The sequence below is a fragment of the Microplitis mediator genome, chromosome 6 (genome assembly GCF_029852145.1).
Source record: "Microplitis mediator isolate UGA2020A chromosome 6, iyMicMedi2.1, whole genome shotgun sequence".
NCBI lineage: Eukaryota > Metazoa > Arthropoda > Insecta > Hymenoptera > Braconidae > Microplitis > Microplitis mediator.
The window spans coordinates 14,101,082-14,125,211 of NC_079974.1; the positions used below are offsets into that span (position 1 = coordinate 14,101,082).

Genomic DNA, 24,130 nt, shown 5'->3' on the forward strand with positions numbered 1-24,130 from the left:
ATAATAATAATAATAATAATAATAATAATAATAATAATAATAATAATAATAATAATAATAATAATAATAATAATAATAATAATAATAATAATAATAATAATAATAATAATAATAATAATAATAATAATAATAATAATAATAATAATAATAATAATAATAATAATAATAATAATAATAATAATAATAATAATAATAATAATAATAATAATAATAATAATAATAATAATAATAATAATAATAATAATAATAATAATAATAATAATAATAATAATAATAATAATAATAATAATAATAATAATAATAATAATAATAATAATAATAATAATAATAATAATAATAATAATAATAATAATAATAATAATAATAATAATAATAATAATAATAATAATAATAATAATAATAATAATAATAATAATAATAATAATAATAATAATAATAATAATAATAATAATAATAATAATAATAATAATAATAATAATAATAATAATAATAATAATAATAATAATAATAATAATAATAATAATAATAATAATAATAATAATAATAATAATAATAATAATAATAATAATAATAATAATAATAATAATAATAATAATAATAATAATAATAATAATAATAATAATAATAATAATAATAATAATAATAATAATAATAATAATAATAATAATAATAATAATAATAATAATAATAATAATAATAATAATAATAATAATAATGTACAACTTCGGCAACGACAAACGTGTGACCGAAGTTGTACAGTACAAGCGAGGTGTCTTCCAGGGAGATTCCCTGAGCCCGCTGCTGTTTTGCATCTCACTGCTGCCGATATCTGTTGCGCTACGCCGTACTCGTGGATACTCAGTGGGCCCACCAACTGATCGGAAATATTCGATCACCCACTTACTCTACATGGATGATCTGAAGGTATATGCTCCTGATGAGGAACACCTTCAAACAGCCTTGAATATCGTAGGGGAGTATACACGGGATGTCGGCATGGCCTTTGGGTTGGACAAGTGCGCGGTCGTTAATCTGGTGAGGGGTAAGTGCTCTGATTTGCGCGAAGATATCGAGTTAGTAGATGGGAGCGTCATTGACCATCTTGACGCCGGAGAGTCGTACAAATATCTAGGGATTGACGGGAGTCCTATGCAGGATGTCTCTAAAATCAAAACGACTCTCTGCAGCGAGTATGGACGGAGACTCCGGAAAATCTGGTCATCAGAACTTTCCGGAAAAAACAAAGTCTCTGCAACAAACATGCTTGCTGTCCCAATACTACTCTACTTTTTCGGTGTCCTTAAATGGACCCGAAAAGAGCTTAGAGATCTCGATATCAAGACACGCAAAGTCATGAATATCAATCGGAGCATGCACCCTAAGTCCTCAGTCACCAGATTATACCTTTCCCGGCACATCGGAGGGAGAGGTCTACAGAGCTTGGAGTGTCTACATGATCGTTTGGTTTTGGGTCTAACATACGAAGTTGTCAATTTCACAGCAGATGAGAACGACTTCCTTATGCAGATTGTTCATAGTCATGAGAATCTGCAGAAGGGAGCGTTCTTATATAAGGCAGCACGATACGCGGCAAAATCCCTCGGTCTCGGAAGAGTAAACGCTCTTATTGAACTCCCTAAGGAGGAATTTAAGAGTGTCGTCAGGAATGCTGAGCAGCAAAAACTGCTCAGTACACACATGGACAAGTCCATGCACAGCGTGTTCTTTAAACACGTGCGTGACCATGGCTTGTCCACCCAGCTGACGTTTTCCTTCCTTAAGTCAGCTGGCCTGATGTCCGAGACCGAAGGATATATTTTTGCCTGCCAAGATGGTGTAATCAATACCCTCGAATACCGTGCGAAAGTACTCCAGATGCAGCTACCCGACACATCGTGTAGGGTATGTAAGCAACATCCAGAGACGCTTATGCATCTCTTGTCAGCATGTCCTGTGCTGGCAAAAGGTGCATACATCCAGCGTCACAATGCTGCTCTGCGAGTACTTTATTACCACCTTAGACATACGCACGGTATCGATAAAACACCAGTGCTGCCTTACCTGCCAGGAGATATTCCGCAAGTTGTTGAGAATGACCGTTGCCGCATTTATTGGAACGTGCCATTCGCAACAACTCGGAAAATAGATCACAACAAACCTGATATTGTGCTCTTCGATAAAACCACTCGTGACATTTATGTCATCGAGTTTTCAGCACCTGCTGAGTATAACATAACGGTTAAAGAAGAGCACAAACACGAGATATATCAGGATCTCCTGTTTGAAATTGGCAAACTTTACCCCGGCTACCGTGTCAAACTTGTCGTCCTCATTGTTGGCGTCCTTGGAGGAATGAAACAGTCTTTTGTATCTGCATTGGCTAGAATACCAACTTGTTCAGCGCAAGTTGAGCTTCTGGCATCGAGGATGCAAAAGGCTGTTATTCTCGGGTCCCTCCGTCTCCTAAGGCAACGAAACTTGGCCTGCTGCGCATGCTGATCATCTTGTTGATGGAGCATCGCAGCAGTAACGATTTAGCGCTCAGGTGAGGCCCTCGGTAGAGTCGGACTACCGGGGATAACCCCCTGAGCATTTAACAACAAAAGAAATAATACTATTAATAATAATAATAAAGTTTGAAATTGGCAAACTTCACCCAGGCTACCGTGTTAAGCTTGTCGTTCTCATTGTTGGCGTTCTAGGAGAGATGAAGTAGACTTTTGTGTCTGCACTGGCTAAAATACCAACTTGTTCATCGCAAGTTGGGTTTCTGGCATCGCGGATGCAAAAAGCTGTGATTCTTGGATCCATCGATGAAGAGTACACACGTGGGCAAGTCCATGCACAGCGTATTCTTCAAACACGTGCGTGATCATGGCTTGTCCACCGAGCTGACGTTTTCCTTCCTTAAGTCAGCTGGTCTGATGTCCGAGACCGAAGGGTATATTTTTGCCAGCCAAGATGGTGTAATCAACACTCTCGAATACTAGTCCACTGAAATTACGCTTAAGCGTTGTGAAGAGAAATTAGTATCTGGATAATTTATCTATCAAAAGGAAGAGAATTTTACACTGATTTTTATAATGCCAATCTCCAATCATAAAAGTGTCGGAAAGTTTGCGAAAAATGTGAAACAAAATTGAAAAGTATGAGAATTGACGTAATTTTAATAAAAAACAATATAATTTTGGTATTACCTTATAAATATTGGTATCAATAAAAAGAGGAAATTCCCATGAATTTACAAAGTCAAAAACAAGGTGTCCACCACTTATAACAATCTTGCAAAAAATTAATGAAAATAAAAAAATAAAACTGAAATTGTCGGACTCAGCTGTTCGGGGGAAACTATAGTATGGCGGACTGTATGCGCACGCAGTACCGCCCGTATTAGTTCTTCAATAGATATTTAAAACTAAAATAATAATCGTCGCAGAGTTGAAAGAGAGAAATCGGAATTTATAAAAAAAAAAAAAATTTATAATCGTTATTAAAATATAGAATATTGAATACACATCTCTCATGAAAAAATTTATGAATACAATATATTTTAAAATATGAAAAAAATATATTTTTGTATTAATTAATAAATTAAAAATACATTAAAAAAATGTTGAATATTTATAAAAATCATATTTTTTACAGCCAATTTCCAGCCGGTTTTCATATATATTTTATATATTTTAAATTCAATTTCAATATATTAAAAAAATATAAAATATATACCAGTCTTCGTTTGACCGTCAAGGTGATCGGACCTAAGCCGGAACAACGAATTAAAATAAGCAAATAGCTTAGTAATACGTGTCCCAGTGTCATAGCATAATTGGTTTTACTCTTGTTTAAATTATCGCACGAATAACTCAGTGAATTGCCAAGTAATCACTTAACATTTGAGGATCCCTCTGGAATTTCTACCAAAATGTCTTCCTCAGAGTTAATTAATCAAAGTTCTTCCTACCTAAGTGTTACCGAAAATTTTAGTTTTCCAGCGAAAGAGCAGGCTATAGTTTTAATGCTATAACTAATGCACAAATCCACGACTACGTGTTAAGCCTATCCCAACTAGTCAAACCCGAGCAAATTAAGTTTATCTCAAGAATATCCAACATCAGAGTATGCGTTTATCTTGCAAGCAAACAATTAATAATTGAACTCCTAGAGAAGCGCCCCAAAATAAAATTCAACAATAGTATACTCCAAATCAGACCTCTAATTTCTAAAAATATACGAGTAGTGTTGTCAAATGTCTGTCCTATTATTCCTCATTCTGTCATTCAAGAAGAACTGACTCAACTATGAATAAAACTAACATCTTCCATTACTTTTTTGAAAGCTGACCTGCAGAACCCGGCTTTCAGTCACATTATGAGCTTCCGTAAACAAACATATATAGCTCTGGAAAGCAAAATTAAACTTCCTGACTCAATCAAGGTCAATCACGATGAAACCACTTACCAAATTTACCTCTCCACAGATACTCTATCTTGCTTCATATGATGTGGCCTTCTTTTTGCATATGCAAAAAAGAAGGCCACATAGCCAGAAATTGTCCCACTGTAAATAATAATCCTAATACTCAAACGGACAATCAAATGGGTACCTCTGCAAATCCTATAGATAAGGATAACTCAAATAACATTAAAATGACTCATGAGAAAATAATTACCAACCAAAACAATTTCTTATCACCAACTAATCCCATCATAAACACAGGCATCAAACGAACTCACTCTATTACTAACTCAGAAGATAGTACAAACTCCAAGAAAAGAAAAAAACCAAGACAAGAAAACCAAACACCAAGACAAGAAAAAAATAATTGAACTTGAAGAAAGCTCAGAAACGGAATATTCTTCTGATAACAGTGTCTCTGCTGACCCAACTACTAAAAACCTAAAAAAAAAACTTCCATAAACTAATACAATCAACGTAACAGAGGAAGAATGGTCAAACATAGAACACTTAATGAAAAAACGCAAACACCCTCTAAACATCACTCAACTGCAAGACTTCTATTCAAAAGCTCATGGTAACAGATATCTAGCTCAGCTGGCACTGGAGTATACTGATAACTTAATAACTTGTAAGAAAATGCTTGAAGAATTACACCCTCATTATCTGACCCAAAGTCTCAAGAACAGAACTACTCGAATAAGTATAGCTATTGAAACTTATTTAAACCTTCAATTACGAAGACAGATCGCCAAAACACTACCGCTAGACCCTAATAAGGAAACATTGACAAGCAAGCAACAATCAAGTGACAGCAACCAGCTACCAAAAGGACAACACATGAGATCTTTACAGGCAACCTCCTAAAATATAACAGACACTAAATATTTACACCTAGCATCAATTAAATCAGAACCTACCTAACTAAATATAAATACTAGGGTGATTCGTTTTGAACGACTGTTTTTTTTTCACTCCCACTTGAAAATATTGTTATAGACATTGAAAAAAAAAATCCCTGCAAGTTTCAGCCCTTCATTTCAATTTTAAGTACTTTATATTTGATTTTGAAGTTTTCCCATTAAAAATACATAGAAAAGTTGGGATTTTTTTTTAAATTCTTTATAACTCAGCCGCATTTCAAGTTATCGGATCGTCATTTAAGGCATTTTGTAGATAATTTTATACTCTTCAAAAGTCTCCATAATAATTTTACTCGGACTCTAAATGTTTTTTCTGTATTGGTTCTGAAAATAATTTTTTTAATAATAATTTGGGTTTTTAGTTGATATTAAGTAAATAACGAAATTTACAGAAAAAGTGCAGTTAACGATTTTTTAGGAAATTTTATTCGCTACAGAAAAGCTCCTTTTAGTTAAGTGGCTCAAGTTCTTCGTTCACGTGATACAGAGATTTTAGTAATTTTGTAAATAAAATATTTGTTAAAAATTTTTCCGAAGTTTATCAATTTGACCCCTTCTGATTTTATTAACTGGATTAAATTAATGAAAGGAAAATTATTTACTGATTTAAAATTGAAATTGAATAGCATTTGGTGGAATTTTTTGACAAATATTTTATTTACAAAATTACTAAAATCTCTGTATCACGTGAACGAAGAACTTGAGCCACTTAATTAAAAGGAGCTTTTCTGTAGCGAATAAAATTTCCTAAAAAATCGTTAACTGCACTTTTTCTGTAAATTTCGTTATTTACTTAATATCAACTAAAAACCCAAATTATTATTAAAAAAATTATTTTCAGAACCAATACAGAAAAAACATTTAGAGTCCGAGTAAAATTATTATGGAGACTTTTGAAGAGTATAAAATTATCTACAAAATGCCTTAAATGACGATCCGATAACTTGAAATGCGGCTGAGTTATAAAGAATTAAAAAAAAAATCCCAAATTTCCTATGTATTTTAAATGGGAAAACTTCAAAATCAAATATAAAGTACTTAGAATTGAAATTAAGGGCTGAAATTTGCAGGGATTTTTTTTTCAATGTCTATGACAATATTTTCAAGTGGGAGTGAAAAAAAAATAGTCATTCAAAACGATTCACCCTAATAAATCCATATCATAATATGTACATTCTACAATGGAACGTCAATGGCTACTACCCGAGAAAGGAAAGGCTTCAATTACTAATAGCATATAGCACTTCTGATGTTATATGCTTACAGGAAACTAACTTTAAAGATCAGCATTGTGCTCAGTTAAAAGAATATGTAGCCCATCATAGAAACAGAGCACGCACTGCTCACGCAAGTGAAGGAGTAGTCACCTACACGAAGCTAAATCTTAAAGCCCAAAAATTAAATTTAAAAACAAACTTAGAAGCAATAGCTGTTACTATGAAAATTCCTAATAAGTTAACAATCTGCAATGTCGACTTCCCTAACTCTACCTCCCTAACAAAATCTGATTTGACAAACGTCAGGCAACAAATTCCATCTCCATATATCATTCTAGGGGACTTTAATGGGCACAATCTCTTATGGGGATCAGAATCAATCAGCAACAGGGGAAAAATCATAAAGGAATGGCTATCAAATGATGATACAATGGTAATATTGAACGACGGACAACCAACCCACTACAATACAGCAACAGGGAAAGATAGTGCCATAGACCGATCATTTGCTTCAGCAAATATTACACCTGAACTCGAGTGGCGTGCAGCTGACGATTTACATGATAACGACCACTACCTGATCATACTTAAACTTCAAAATGAAAGGATCCCGACACAAGCTCACATAGCACATTGGAGACTAAAAGCTGCAGGCTGGTATGACTTCAGAAAAATAATTACTGATAATCTTCCTCATATAACGCTCCCAACAGAAGTTACCAAAACTAATTTCAACCAAATCCTACAGCGACTCAACAACATCATCCTAACTGCTGCAAACGCCACAATACCATTAACTAGTGAAAAAGCACCGAAGAAAAGAGTACCTTGGTGGAACGGACAATGTAAAAATGACATAATAGAAGCAAAAGCAGCATTTAAAAAATGTAAACATCGCCAAACAATTGAAAATAAAATCAACTATAAAAAAAAAGCACAAGCTAAACGAACTACTAAAGAAAACAAGCAAACCTCTTGGCAAACTTTCGTATCGTCAATCATTCATCAAACTCCCAGCACTATCATGTGGAAAAAGATAAACGCTATGAAAATTCAAACGCGCTCTAATGTCTCTTTTATTGAGACAGCAGAAGGTATACCCCTAACTGATAACAAAAAAATAGCTGATCACTTTGCCCAAAACTCTAGTGATGTCAACTATCCAGCAGACTTCCTCGTCATCAAGGCACAGCTTGAAAACAAAAAGTATCAACAACACCTAAACCTTGATCCTAACAACAAGCCATTTAGAATAGAGGAACTCCAAAACATACTGATCATTTGTGGAGACTCTAACCCAAGACCAGACAACATTCCCAATGCGTTCATCAAACAATTACCACAACAAGCTCTTATATTCCTTCTGGATCTATATAACACTATCTGGACTCAAAAGCTGTTTCCTGACATTTGGAAGGAGGCAATAATTATACCAGTTTCTAAGCCTAACAAGGATAGCACGTAAGCAGCTAATCATAGACCAATATCTTTGTAACTTGTAACATGTGCAAGATATTAGAAAAAATGGTGAGCAGAAGGCTAAGATGGAGAATGGATGCAGAAAACTGGGTAGACTCAAGGCAATACGGATTCTGGTACCATAGATCAACCAGTGACTATCTAGTTAACCTAGAATCATATATATGTGATGCATTCCCGAACAAATTCCATGCCTTAACTACTTCACTAGACCTAGAAAAAGCATTTGAAATGGTCTCGCCAGATAAAGTCATTAGCATACTCGAAGAAAAAGGTTTAAACGGTAACATGCTGGGATTCATAAAAAATTTTGTCCAGAAAAAGAAAATCAAAGTAAAATTTAATAACACTTTCTCTGATCCAGCTGAGGCAGAAAACGGTGTACCTCAAGGATCAGTCCTTGGAGTATTATTGTTCTTAATAGCAATAAACAGTATTTTCACCGTAATAGAAGCACCTATCAAAGCCCTCCTCTTCGCGGATGACCTCACCATCTTATGCAGTGGGAAGATCCTAAGACTAATAAATAAACTTATGCAGATCTCACTCAACAAGATTTTCGAATGGTCAATCACCACTGGCTTTAAATTTCCGTCAAAAAAATCTCAATTTATGCTATTCACCAAAATACGCTCAGTTGAGAGCTTCAGCTGGTACCTAAGTAATCAACCGATTCCAAGAGCTGAGCAGATTACCATCTTAGGACTCACCTGGGACCCAAAACTCTCTTGGTTGCCACATATAAAAAAAAGAGCCATTCGGCCTTACCCGGAATGGAAAGGTTGATTTCTTATGTAAATACCATAAACCTACGGTAGTGTAATTAATACTTATTTTGTAAGCTTAAACATGAATCTCAAGGAAATGAGTTATGCCTTTTCATTTAGAAGTCATTAGAAGACTAGGCTGCAAAAATAAGCTTTTTTAATTTTTTGTGAAATTTTCGATATCATCAAATCGTTAGAGAAGATGTTTAAGGAAATCAAGTATTACAGTGAACATTAAAGCTAATCGTCCAAATTCGATACTTTTTACAGAATTGAGTTATCATTTTTGGTTTAAAAGTTATTTAAGGATAAAGCCAGAAAATTCATTTTTATGGAAATAAAAAAAAATTTCAAACACCCACAACTTCCAAACTAATCGACCGATTAAGGTCATCATCCAATAAATAAGTGCATAAAATTTCATTAAGATCCATTGAGAATTGCGGGTAAGAACACTCAATTCTGTTCCCCCATGGGAAGAAATAAAAATCTCTACAGACTAGTCCATCAGCGAAAGAGAGAAAAAACAGACAACACCAGATACCTACAGATCTCTCTTTCTCGAGACGAAAAAAAATATCAAGGATACCTTGAATACTACACTGATGGCTCCAAAAAAGAAAGCAACGCTAGCTACTCTTTACTCTTATGTGCCATTGTTTTTGAAAAAAACCGTTTTTAGCATTTCTTTCTCTCACGATATCTCACGAACGAATTAACCGATTTTGATGGTTGAGGAGGCAATTGACGTATTTTATTGAGTTCGAGAATTCGTAAGATTTTGGAATTGTTTGGTTCAGTTGTTTCAAAGTTATTCGCAAAAAACCGTTTTTTGAATAACAGTATTGTGAATACATTTTCGAGCTCTTTGAGCTCGAAAATACTTTTGTGTGCCATTGTTTTCGAAAAAAACCAATTTTAGCATTTCTTCCTCCCACGATATCTCAGGAAGGAATTGACCGATTTTGATGGTTGAGGGGCTATCGGCGTATGTTATTGAGTTCTAGAGCTTATTAGATTTTGAAGTTGATCGTATAAGTCGTTTCTGAGAAATCAATAAAAAACTAAAAAAAAATTTTTTTTTCGTAATTCGCCAATATTTTCGAGTCTACTTGATCAAATGATCTGAAACTTTCAGAAAAATTGATGGCTAACAAGCTCTTTCGATTGCCGCCTTAACCATCCAAATCGGTTCATTAGTTAAAAAGTTATAGACCGGTCGCACACACACATACGGTTAAGGTGGCAATCGAACTTGTTGGCCATCAACTTTCCTAAAAATTTCAGATCATTTGTTCGAGTAGACTCAAAAATATTTGCGAATTATGAAAAAGAAAAATTTTTTTTTTTCAGTTTTCTTTTTATTTCTCAAAAACAGCTTGAACGATCGACTTCAGAATCTAATCAGCTCTAGAACTTAATAAAACGCGTGGATCAATGCCTCAACCATCTCAATCTGATAATTTGTTCGACAGATATTGTAGGAAAAAGAAATGGTAAAATCCGGTTTTTCGCGCTAGAAATCGATAAAATGCGTCGATTGCCGCCTTAAACGTCAAAATCGGTAAATTAATTCGAAAGAAATAACACAAAATGTTATTTTTTCCGGATAAATCAAAATACATTATTATTTATATTATTATATATTATATATAACATAATATATATATATATATATATATTATATTATAAAGTATAATGTATTAAAACGTGTCTGAAATCATAACAACTCTTCCTCTTTATGGTTTCGTTCGATCATCATATTATGTCATCTAACTTGTTCTTTAGTGTAAATCATATTATCATCAAAAAATTGAAAAGACACAGTTTTTAATATTTGTCTCGAATATTTCATATATAATTGCTCTGACCTAAGTCAAAACTCATTCAAATCTTGATTTTGATCACTGACATTTATTTCTGCCTCAATATATTTATTTCATTAAACACCATCGGGAATAAAAATTCAAAAACCGCTTCTTCATTAATGATTTTCGATTCTTAACTTGTCAAACTTTATCAAACACTTAACTTGTTAGAGCTTGAAAAGCTTATAAAAAAGTAATCGCAGGCAATATTATTTTCGAGCGCGAAAATATATTCAAAGTAATGTTTTCAAGCTCCTTAAGCTCGAAACCAGCGAGAAGTTTTGGGGATGGACCGCAGGTTTAAACGACACCCAGATTTCTTTTGTTAGGAAACTTGAGAAACGCGGCGATGAGCCGCTGTCGCGAGTAAACTCCCCCCAAGCCGCCCAACTTTGATTTGGCTTGAATAATTAGTGTGCTATCTGGCTTGGGGAAAGTAGAAAATCTTAGAGGGGACGTTTTGAAACAAGCGGATAATTGCTTGTTGGGAACCCGAAAGAAACAAGTGGAGCGGCCCTTTACATAGGGTATAGGGAGAACTTGCGTCCCACCACTAATCCTACGCAAGCATGTTGACCAGAGCTGGGAGTCTGGTACCACGGGGGACCTTTCCAAGCCCACTGTGACCAGAGCCTCTTTATGTCCTGAGATGGGAGCAGTGTTCGGCCCGAAAGAGGTAGGACTCGTGGTGGCTGCGGTTAGATACCACGCGCAATGGGGATTTTTTATTATACCCCCGCTTAATGCCCACTCTTGGTCGTCTTTTCGACTAAGAGTGTCGTCTGGGTAGAAGATAAGGAATTTTGCAGCGCGTTTATGCCCAAAAGCGTGAGGAAACGGCCTCCGGTCGGTGGAGGTGGACCTAGGTCCCGTTACATTAATTAATTTTCGCAAGTAAACTCGGGCGTTGAATTTGTTCGGATTTTCCGCGCAGTGTTGTCAGTTACCACCAGTGACTCATTTCCAGCTCATTTAATTCATCTCTTTCTTTAATATTTTTATTTAACACCAAATTTTTATTTTATCAAAAAATTAAAAAAAAAATTTAGTCGCATAAGCTTGTGTGGTTTTAATTTTTTAAAGCCATAGTTCTGATACTTGGCAACACCGCAATATTAAATACATGACGGTAGAATGCCGCGGCGTGACAAACGAAGGGTGGCGAGACCGCGCGATCGACGGAGGGTTAATAACGATTAGAAAATAGTTTTTTTTTTTATAAATTCTGGTCGTTCTTTCTTAACTCTGTGACGATTATTATTTGAGTTTTGAATATCTATTGAATGAGGACTAATTCGCGTGGTACTGCGTGCGCATACAGTCCACCATACTATAGTTTCCCCTGAACAGCTGAGTCCGATAAGTAAAGTTTAATTTTTTCATTTTCATTAATTTTTTGCAAGATTGTTATAAGTAGTGGACGTTTTGTTTTTGACTTTTTAAATTCATGGGTAATTCCTTTTTTTTATTGATACCAATATTTATAAGGTAATACCAAAATTATATTAAGTTTTTTATTAAAATTACGTCAATTCTCATAATTTTGAATTTTCTTTCACATTTTTCGCAAACTTTTCGACACTTTTATGATTTGAGATTGGCATTATAAAAATCAGCGTAAAATTCTCTTTCTTTTGATATATAAATTATCCAGATACTAATTTCTCTCCACAACGCTTAAGAGTAATTTCAGTAGACTATACCGCGCTAAAGTGCTCCAGATGCAGCCATCGACACACTGTGTAGGGTGTGTAAGCAATATCCTGAGACGCTTATGCATCTCTTGTCAGCATGTCCTGTGCTGGCAAGAAATGCATACATCCAACGTCCCGTATATCACTCATAAGCCACATTACTAAGCTTTTTACTGCATTATTAGCCGAAAGGTTGTATAATTGGGTAGAAAGTTGTAGAATACTCCCAGAGGGGCAGGCAGGTTTTAGAGCTAACAGGGGTTGTATGGACAATCGATTTACTCTATTCGAATTAATCGAGGTGAAACTGAGTCAAAGGAAGGGTTACTTATTTATTATAACTATTGAATTCGTAGAAAATAGGACCAGGAAATAAATGAATTACTTTAAATAAATTAAACGTTTCGTCATTTATTTATGACTTCCTCAGCAACTTATTATTGTAATTCAATTGTCTTATTTATTATATTTGTTGAATTAAAGCGTGCATTTCAAACTATTGTGCATAAACTCTTATGGGAAAAATTACTGAAAATAGGAGTGAGTGCGAAATTTATAAGAATTTTAAAAAACCTGTATGATAACGCGTCCATAAAGATAAAAATCCCAGGGGGTTTCACTGACAAAATTAAAATAACGGAAAGGGTACTCCAGGGAGATATTTTGAGCCCACTCCTCTTTATATTGTTTATGGCAGATATGGAGAATTTCTTCCGTACAGAAGGACTTGACGGCGTTAGTTTAAATATTTTAACAGATATTTTATTATTATTGTACACTGATGATCTAGCAGTTTCTGCTAGTAGTAAAGCCGATGACGCGAGGAAATTGAAAGCGTTACGAAAATATTGCGAGATAAATCATTTACAGGTTATTGAGTCAAAAACAAAGATTTTATATTGCAGAAAAGCAGCTAGAATCCCGAAAAACTTGAAATCGAACTTCACGTATTTAGGAATACCAATATCTTCGTGTGGTCGTGGCCGTTTAGCACTAACTAATGCAGTATCAAAATCTAGAGTTGCAATAGGTACGGTAACATCGGTAATTTATAAGGCGAAAATGAATAATATCGATTGTATTGACACACTGTTTAATAGTATGATCTCTTCAATTGCTTTATACGCGGCGCCGGTGTGGGCTCTCAGATATATGTCAGAACTTGATTGTATAACTACAGAATTTTATAAAAAAATTTTTGGTATCAGGCGTACAACTTCTAATGATTTAGTAAAATTCGAAGTAAATACAACTGATTTAGCTTTCAATATATGGGAGCTCACATGGGGTTGGATAGTAAAAGTATTAAACATGAAAGAAGATAGGTATCCGTTGCTATGTCTTAAAAACCAAATCTCCCGTTACAAGAATGGCTGTGTTTCAGAAGAATACAATTGGTTTGCAATAGTATGTAACTGTATAAAGTGTATAAACGGTTCTAGGCCAGAATATCCAATGTAAAAAGATCCAATACAAAAATAACCATGAAAAATATCCAATAGAAAAATATCCAGTAGAAAAAATATCCATAAGTAATAATTACCACTTGAAATAAATCCGTGTTCAAAAATATCCATAACCGCTTTGCCGATCGGTATCCACTAATTATAAGATTAACTATCAGTAATTATACATTAAATACATTCAAATTATAATAATCCATCAAAAATATCATATTATTAACATGTTCTATATCTTTTTCATGGGCCATTAATAAAACAATGCCCTATTTTCTAACAGTTACAACACATTTGTTTTATCATTATTGCATATATAAATATTAATTAAAAAATCTATATTTTTACAATAATGGTATTAAAAATATCCATGTATAAATTGTTGTTTTCATATCAATGAACCACTTTTGCAAAGAATTATTATTCGCAACTGAATGGCCTAAATATCAAATAATAAAAATTTTTGTATGATTAGGCCTGATCGTATTTAATGCTTCAGACATGAACAGGCATGGACAAGTATGATCAGGCCTGATCATGTCTAATTTCAGGCTTGATCATACATGAACAGGCATGATCAGGTCTAATTTCAGACCTGATCATACATGAACAGGCATGGTCAGTTCTGATCATTTTTTCCCGGGTTCCTTAACCTTGATCCATAATCATTAACATTATGGCAAAAACAGTTCCAAGAATTGCTATTTTGGATATTTTTGAGAATTGATTATTTTCATTTGGATATGTTTATTTATGGATAATTTTTTCAATGGATATTATTGCATTGGAGATTTTTCATGGATATTTTTGCATTGGATATTTTTATGATGGACATTCTGACCGGTCACCGTATAAAGGAATTATATATCAGTGTAATTGACTCCGTAGACGGAAAAGAATGGGAAAGAGGCGAAGCCCCGGCCAACAAACACGTGGTCAGAGGCTTTCTTATTTACTGCCCAAGGAGTGTATACTATTTTTCCAGTGCTACCGATGACTGAACTCGCAGATACCTATTTCTCTCGACGAAATTACCCGATTTTACCCGACAACGAATAATAGCAGAGTTTGCCACTCAAAAACTTAAAAAAAGAACTTAACCAATAAGGAGTCACCGTTATAAGCGCCAAATTTAAATGAAGTAAAAACGTTATTTCCCCTATATAAAATCAGTACAGTACATATATAGTTAGTTTAAGAAATAATTATTCAGATTATGCTTATAATGATAGTAAGGCTAGTAAATAATAGTAAATGACAATCAAATATAAAAATTTTTTATTATTAATTGATATTTCTTATCATACTATTAGTAAAATTGTCAACCAATAACGACACTTAAAAATATAAATTATATAAGACAATGACAATATTTTACAAAATATTATAAATAATAATAAGTTTTAATGAATAATAATGACTAATTAGTAATTAATTGCTTTTTTTTTTCCCAAATATTTGTTTTCAACATTTCATCAGACGGTTCAAAGTCAATAACACTTTTTCCATTATTTAGTAAACTTTTAGTGGTTATTATAGATTTTAATGTTTCTGTAGCTAAATTACTTCGATGATCAGTTTTGATGTTTTTTAAATCACTGAAAATTCGTTCTACAGAAGTGTTTGAAAATGGCAATATCAATAAAAATTCGATAACTTTTTTAAGATTTTTGAAAATTATGTCTCCAGCAGCATTTTTTAGTTTAAAAATTTCATTCCAGTAAGTTTCAGCGTCCGAATCAATATTTATATGACAATCATTAAGATCTAAAAGAGCATGCCTTTTCCATTCATTATCGAGATCTTGTAAGACGACATATTTTTCAAGTACCGGAAATCTTTTTAATATTGCACTGAGAGTTTTTATTTCATATTTTTTAGCTTCTTTAGGCTCTAAGATATTTAATATTGTAAATATAGGATCGCTAAAGTCAAATCTTTTTTTAATTTGAGTTATTGCTTTGATATAAAAGTTTAAAATCTTCTTCCGAAATTCATTAATTTCTGAAATATTTACTTTTTTATCAGTAATCAATTCGTTTAGACTTTGGTTTGCAGCTACTCCTACGTATATCTTGTCTAAAGGTACGAATAGATGAGGATTTTTGTGTTCTAAATTAAAAATATCATCTTTTCGAATATATGCAATGTCCATATAATTAGAACATATATCTTTCATCAGTTTTTCGAGTTCTGGTTTGACTTTATGTAAAACTGGTCTTTCTGTTTGAAACATTAAGTTATAACTTGTAAAAATGTCTAATGCATAACTCAAAAATTGAAGTAATATGAATGTAAACTGATTGTCCATAGTTATAACCATAGATTGTACTGTAGGAGATGGGTCAGTAATCAATTGACTTCGAAGATATACTAGAAGAGGAGTGTATTGTTCAAGAACACGATCTACGCAGTTTTTCAGCGATAACCAGCGTGTCGTACTAGGTGATAACACTCTGTGAACGTCAACTGAAAAATATTCTTGGAATTCTTGAAGTTCTTTTATACGTTTCCAACTACGATGAAAATAGGCCCCTAAATTCCGAAATAAATCCTCTGCTGCATTTGATAATTTGGCACATGCTTTTGATGCGACTAAGTCAATCGTATGGCATGAGCATTTGGTGTTAAAATACCAGGGATATTATTTTTCAATAAAGCGAAGACCGATTTATACTCACCAGCCATGATATTAGCTGTATCAGACGAAAAACCGACTAAATTATCTAATGGAATTTTTATGTCTGTCAGAATTTTTTCAAGTAAGGCATATAAAGAATGAGCATCCCCTGACTCTGTCTCTACTATATCCAAAAAATTTGTTTTGATTTTTTGCGTCTCTTCATCGTAAAGAATCACCGTAAATGCACATGGTTTTACATTTTTTACGTCAGTAGTTTCATCCATAATCAGAGAAAAAAACGATCCTGGAGTTCGTAGCTTTTCAACAAAGTTCCATTCTAATGTTTCAGCTAGACTATCAACTACAGCTTTAGTTTTAGTCCTCTTCATTGATAATTTTTTCGCTATTTTGGAATCCGGAAATATTTTTGTCAAAATAGGCCCAAGAGTATCCATTAACGAAAACGATAAAAATTTTGTAGCTATCGTCGCACCGAGAATTAATTCAGCTCTTTTAACCTGACGCTCTAATGGGGCTTCTTGAATTAGATTACTAATATCACAGTTATTAGCTGGTTTTATCAGGTTTGAGATGTGCTTAGATGATTTAGAATGACGTGTGAGGCTATTTTTATTATAACACATAGTATCAACTAAGCAGACTTTACAGAAAGCCTTATTGCTCACATTATGAACAGATTTTTTTAACCAATCTTTAAATTCTTTTTGGCAAAGCCAGGAATCACAGAATTTAGGTGTTGATGATTTGTTTTTCACTAATCTTTTTATTTTATTTTTTTTATTAGGCTTTCCATCTTCACGTTCTGACTCAGTAAGTTCTAAATTCGATTGATCTGATGAATTTTGATTATTTTCCGATGAATTGTCTTCATCGTTTACTTCGGGCTCAAGATCATCAGTTTTTGTTGATTTCTATGAAACAATAACTAAACATGAACACAAACGTACATTAAACTAATTAAAATGTTGTAACGGGGTGGAATGCTCCCACATTACAATTTATATTTAATTTCGACTCACGCCAAACGATCCGCCCTCCTTCTTCAACAACTGTCAATAATTGGGGAAATACAGTCACTGATGCGCCGGGGTCGCTACGGTCGAGTCCCGACATATGGTTTTAGGGGTTGGCCAACCTGAGTGGAGAGGTACGAGGGCCAGAGACGACGAGCGATTGGTCTCTTGTGGCTCGCAGCAACCGCCGTGGACGGACGTGTCTTACTACGACTACCACTAACATCTTGGTTTCCACAAATTTCTATCTACTACTACTACTACTACACGTGCTGCTAGTCATCATCAAAATGGGCCAAGAGCATATAAGCCCACGGCTCGTGGAAGCTTAGTCCTTTAATTAAGTTAATTAAGTTATTTAAACTAGTATTTATATAATAATTATTGTGGATTGGGCCTGGTTGATTGGAAAGGATTGGAATGGTTTGGTGGACTTGGAAGGAAAGACTGGTTATGGTTTTGGTCTTGGAGGAAAAGGATCGGTGGAATAAAAAGACTGGTTAAGGTTGGAGATTGTTGGAGTAAGTGAACTCGTTTTGTCTATTGTCGGGTTAACTATTTATTTGTTAAATAATATTTTATTAATTGAGAAGTCGTTATTTAGTAAGGTTAGTCGAGTCAAATTGTTGTTAATAAAAGTAGTCGAGCCAGTTTTGTTAATTTAGTCGAGTCAGTTTCATCATTCATTTTGGTTATTGTTCATATCTCATTAATTATCTGTAAAGCGGCTTCGTCTAAATAAATGCCATTGTTTTATATTTAAATTTGACATATAAAATTAATTTATCACAACCTTCCTGATAAGTTTAGGTATAAGACTTCTCTCGTAATGTTAATACTGTGTGGTCCAGTACGGGGCTTATCCTCGTCCTAAGGTACTGAGTTCAGCTAGACAGGTTTGCAAAACACCTTAAGTTTTACACATGTGTGGGACACTTATTGCATTGAGACCACAATTCAATTAATGTAATAAGTGCACCCATTACAATGGCGCCCAACGTAAATTTTTTATTTAACATCAAAAATTTAGGGGAGATTTTTTATACCAAAACTTTTGGGAGGTTGTAAAATTTTGGAAAAAATAGTTAGCGTCGGAATGCGGTGTGAGCGTCGGAGGGAGTAGGTTTGGAGGATGGAAGGTCCGTTTCGGAGGCTTATTTCTGAAAATAAATTTTAATCCTTTGTTTACGTGAACAAGTACCAGTGTACACAAAATGGCGACTCGTTTTCAAACAGCAAGCATTTGCGGACTGAGGGACGCCGTAACAACGACGACATATTCGTAGTTAAAGCGAGTGTTCCCAATGTCGAGCCGCTTCCGGTACAGCAGGGTGCGGGGCGTGTATAACACTGTCCCCATCTGCTTACGCCACTGTTACCAGTATCACGACAACTACTAGTGCAACGAGCACAGTAACTTCATTAGTCCCGTAAGTTGTAATAACGCCAGCTAGTAGTTTGCAAAATAATTCAAATCGAATCTCGGCCGAATACGAGAGCTCGTTTCGCTTTTTCCTCTGGCTCAAGTCGGGGTGAGAATCGATAATTTGGTAACGAATAATCAAATACAAATTCCGAGCTCGGGTCGAAAATTGTCCGGTTTAATTGAGACTCAAAATCAAATAGAAGTAAATGCTCAAGTAGGGAGACTAACCGAAGCCCTAGAACGGCTGATGGTTTTGGAACAAGCTCGGTTAGATGTTCATGTACACAACAATCGCAATAATCTAAATAATAATGAGGTAAATATGACAATAATGCAGTTCAAAATAATTCAAATGATGTCAATAATCCGACTCAATATAATTCACATAATCACTTAGCATCAAATAATAACTTAGCGTCACATAATCCGGTTTTACCTCAAAATAATTTATTTCAAAATATGATTTAACAAAGAAATATAGTTAACAATAGATTTGATAATTACATTTATAATACTAATCCACGAAATAATTTAGATAATTTACAAAATCAAAATCAGAATTTATTGTACGTACATGATCATTTGCCAGCTGTTCTTGACCCGTACGTTCCAGGAACTTCTTATGGGGCATACAAATATCCAAGTTTATCACCATCTTTCTGCAACCCTATGATTCTATCTAATCATGGTGCTGGTAGGGGGAAGAGGGATGAACTTGGATCATTGGAAAAAAGAACACCTCCCAACATACTATCGGGCTTGGACAATATTCGGATACCTCCTCTGGGTTGTTTAGGCGACCCGAGTAGAGATGATCTGGATATACAAATGGGTTTTGATCATTTTGATGACCTTTCTCATGAGAATTCTGGCTTTAATGATCAACAAACATTCTATAATAGACAAAATGTACCATGTAGAGGTTTCGGACCATCTACAAGGTGGAAAGAAATACTCTCTCAGTTAAATATATAGTCTTTACGCTTCCCACAAGGCGGTTTGTCGATTAATGATTTTGTAACAACTGTTGAAGTCAGAGTTTTCTATGAGGAATGGTCAGATACATTAATATTACATCTCAATAGCTATTTATTGCAGAATCGAGTATTGCATTGGTACGACTAAAATTTTACACGTTGGAGGATTTATGAGCAATTTGAAATAGAATTTTGTTGAGCCTTTGGCTCAGGTAAATCAGACCAGCAGATTTTAATTTAAATTGACCAGATTAAACCAAACGAGGGTGAAAGTAGCTGCAATTTTATTTTACATATGTAGCAGCGATATCTTTTTGTGCATAATTAACCATCCGAATGCAAGCAGGTAAAAACTATACGTAATCATCTCTATGAAGATATTCGTACACTTGTTTATTTTCATCCTATTTTAGTTACGAACGATTATTGTCTGCTGTTCAGGAAGCTACGGTGTCCTTGGAGGAATGCAGGAAAGCTTATAGCGCTGAAAAGTCCATGATTGATGGTGAGCACTGTTGTTGATTGAGAAGATACGTGAGGGAAAAGATAGAGATTATACGGTGTGGGCTGCAATCAAAAGCAGTGGACAAACGTAGTGGAAAAGGGCAGATTTTTGCCCCGCCCTCGGTACAATGTCCAGGTCCGTGGTGGACAACATCGTTTCGATCTTCTACCCCGTACACTTAGTTTCAACTACTCCTCGCGCAGCCTAAACAACAAAATGGCGTCCACAAGTGTTTGTGTCTTCAGTCAGCGATTTATTCAGTGCCACTTCCGCGCCCAAGGACCCGTACAGCGTTACTGTTCACAGTTACTTTCATCGAATCTACGTATGTTAACTACGCGTCATAATTCTGGTCATGCGTTCTATCATTGCGCTTATCTTCGCGGAAAACAACTAAAATTTTCGTCAAGAACCCAGAAAAGTCTACCAAACTGTATATCGTCAAGGTAGTCCGTCTTTTCTGCAATTCAAGCAATAGTTGTCTTTCAAGTAACTATAACCCATTTTATTTTACTTCGTGTGCCATATCTATTGCACCTCCTCCTGATTCAAAAATTGACCCGCTTCTGTTTGGGGGGTTATCTTCGCAGACTGGGTGAGGGGCCGATTTGGCAGGAAAGACAAAGACGGGCGCGTCAAAAGTACAGTCATTAGTTAAAATTACATTTTATCAAACTGAGTTATTTTTATCTTATTGAGTAATTTTATTTTATTATAAATTTATCTGGGTAATTTAAATAATGGGAAAATCAGAATCTAGTCATGAAAAACTGTGATAATTTCTAGTCAAAGGTCTGTAATAAATAAAAGGTTTTAATTAATTTGGATGTCGCGCAAGGGCGGATGTCTATGCCTCCGATATATGCGCGGTGCATATACTGGGGAAGATGGGGGGGGGGATTAGAATGGTTCGTTGGACATTTTTGCGCGGTGCAAAGTGTCCATACCCCAGGTATGTGTCAGGGACACATATCAGGGATGACACTCTGTTATCGGAGTGGCGAACCGGGTAAGAAGGAAAATTGGTTAGGTCTAGGTAAAAGGTTTAGGTTTAGGTAAAAGGTTCAGGTAAAAGGTTCAGGTTTAGGTTTAAGGATAAAGTGGGTTTTGGGGATATTTCGCAGGGTGCGAGATGTCTATTCCTCTGGCATGTGGATGGCGGCACAGGTCAAAGATGATTTTCCTCAGACTTGTGTACGTCAAACACATGTCAGAGATGCTGACGTCACGTATCTTGGTGATACGAGGACTGTCAAGAAAAAAGGTTAATTGGTAAATATAGGTATAAGGTTTTATTGTTGGTTGACTTTATTTTTATTTTAAATAATATGGACGCCGGTTATTTAGAGGGAGTTTTGGGTAATTACTTCCTCGGGTACCTCAGATATGTCAGAGACCTTCAAGTCGTCTAATAATTAGTTTGTAAGAATAATTTTTTGATATCCACTATAATTTTGCTACACGAGCTCAACTACAACTGAGCCCAAGGAAGGCCTCCGTCGTTATCCGGGAACAAGCTCTCTCAGATAAGGGAGAGCGGGCCCCTCGGCAAGCTCATGGGGTTGGTGCGTATATGTAGTAGGGGTAGTCCATACACCCTGACCTCACTTGGCGGAAACGGTGCTATTTTTACCATTCATTTTACATTGTAATTTTGTATCTTTGTTAGAGCCATTTCAAGGTTTTGAAATAATTGAATCTTAATTTTTAAATCAGAGTAGACTTTCATGGCAGTTGTTGGAGAACGAGGTCGTTAGTCTTTTGGGGATGACTAACGAGTCTGGGGGGAGAGAGTGTAACGAGGTGGAATGCTCCCACATTACAATTTATATTTAATTTCGACTCACGCCAAAAGATCCGCCCTCCTTCTTCAACAACTGTCAATAATTGGGGAAATACAGTCACTGATGCGCCGGGGTCGCTACGGTCGAGTCCCGACATATGGTTTTAGGGGTTGGCCAACCTGAGTAGAGAGGTACGAGGGCCAGAGACGACGAGCGATTGGTCTCTTGTGGCTCGCAGCAACCGCCGTGGACGGACGTGTCTTACTACGACTACCACTAACATCTTGGTTTCCACAAATTTTTATCTACTACTACTACTACTTCACGTGCTGCTAGTCATCATCAAAATGGGGCAAGAGCATATAAGCCCACGGCTCGTGGAAGCTTATTCCTTTAATTAAGTTAATTAAGTTATTTAAACTAGAATTTATCTAATGATTATTGTGGATTGGGCCTGGTTGATTGGAAAGGATTGGAATGGTTTGGTAGACTTGGAAGGAAGGACTGGTTATGGTTTTGGTCTTGGAGGAAAAGGATCGGTGGAATGAAAAGACTGGTTAAAGTTGGAGATTGTTGGAGTAAGTGAACTTGTTTTGTCTATTGTCGGGTTAACTATTTATTTGTTAAATAATATTTTATTAATTGAGGAGTCGTTATTTAGTAAGGTTAGTCGAGTTAAACTGTAGTTTCTACTCTGCGCAACCTTTTTAGCGCAAGCAGTTGAATTTGAATTTGAAATATTAAAAAATGGCTCAATAAAAACTTTATAATTTTCATTGCAGTTAAAAAGGAATTATTTTTATTCGCATCTAGATTAAATTTTTATAATTGGTGTTGCCAAATGACCAAATTACCCGCTTTTACCCAGTAATTCAAAATACTTGCTGGATTACCCGCTAAATCCTAAAATACCCGAAAAACGGGTAATTACCCGCACATTGGCAACTGTATTTTTCTCACCTCCGAATTTTTCTCAACTTTCGTCCCACTGTGCAAAACGACATTGACGCTTTCCGCCTCCGTCGAGGAGAAATAGTATATAACACACCTAGGGAAGTAAAGTAAAAAATGTCTCAGATCACATGTAATTGTTGGCCGAGGCGAAGTCCGGAGAAAAAATTGTTTATGTTACATTTTCATTCCTAAATTTTATTTAATCGGTTCTTAAAATAATATTTGTCCATCTGTTGGTGGGTGTCCATCTATTGGTGTATTAACCCTACTTATGTATTATAGTCCGTATAATTATTCGAGTGTAGTTATCGTAATATTTAGCATTAAGTGAATATTTAACATTGTGCAATTTTAATCTTAGTATATAACATATTGTAATACTTTAATTATTTGTGAAATCTCCTCAAGAGTAATTTTGAATGTAACGATAGTTATTTTGTTGTGTATCTGATATTTTGGTAATTAAATAAAAATGCCTACAAATAATGGTGATAATAATGACGGTATTAAGAGTACCACTCCACTACCTGCTGGCCCTCCGACATAGGTATATTTTTATTAATTTTTATTAATAATTAATATATATATATTAGGGTGTCCGTTATTTACCAAATTAGATTTTTTTACTTGGGTATGATATAAATCATATATTTGTGATCCAAAAATAATAAAAAAAAATAAAAAAGTTCATTCTAATGCCGTTTAACCCTGCCTAAGTAATGATACATTCTCATTTCAGTACAATGAGAAAAATGTAATTACTTGCTTAAAAATGAGTGCACAGTAATGACTAATACATATTTTTGTAGGAAATTTCCCGCTCTTCAAAAAAGGTCTCTTATGTTTTTTTCGTGAATCCAACTGTTTAAGAGATATTGAAGGTCAAAGTTAGATTTGTTTAAAAAAATTTGCGTTTTTGTTTGAAATTTTATAACTCTCTAACACCTAGACATAAAATTAAGCACAG

General features: G+C 34.6%; 2 protein-coding genes across 3 annotated transcripts in view; one reads left to right on the forward strand and one right to left on the reverse strand.

Moving 5' to 3' along the window:
- The window catches only part of LOC130670144 (uncharacterized), a 91,877-nt gene that overhangs the window by 60,764 nt on the left and 6,983 nt on the right, over positions 1–24,130 (reverse strand). The window lies entirely within an intron of this gene.
- The window catches only part of LOC130670140 (protein N-terminal glutamine amidohydrolase), a 77,714-nt gene that overhangs the window by 39,737 nt on the left and 13,847 nt on the right, over positions 1–24,130 (forward strand). Inside the window, exon 4 of one of the 2 annotated variants that reach the window (XM_057473358.1) lies at positions 17,289–18,758. The exons of the other annotated variant lie outside the window; for it this stretch is intronic. Within the exon in view, the coding sequence (XP_057329341.1) occupies positions 17,289–17,335 (47 nt within the window). The 3' untranslated portion in view covers positions 17,336–18,758. Of the gene's footprint in view, positions 1–17,288; positions 18,759–24,130 lie in introns of those variants that run through there. 2 annotated transcript variants of the gene reach the window in all.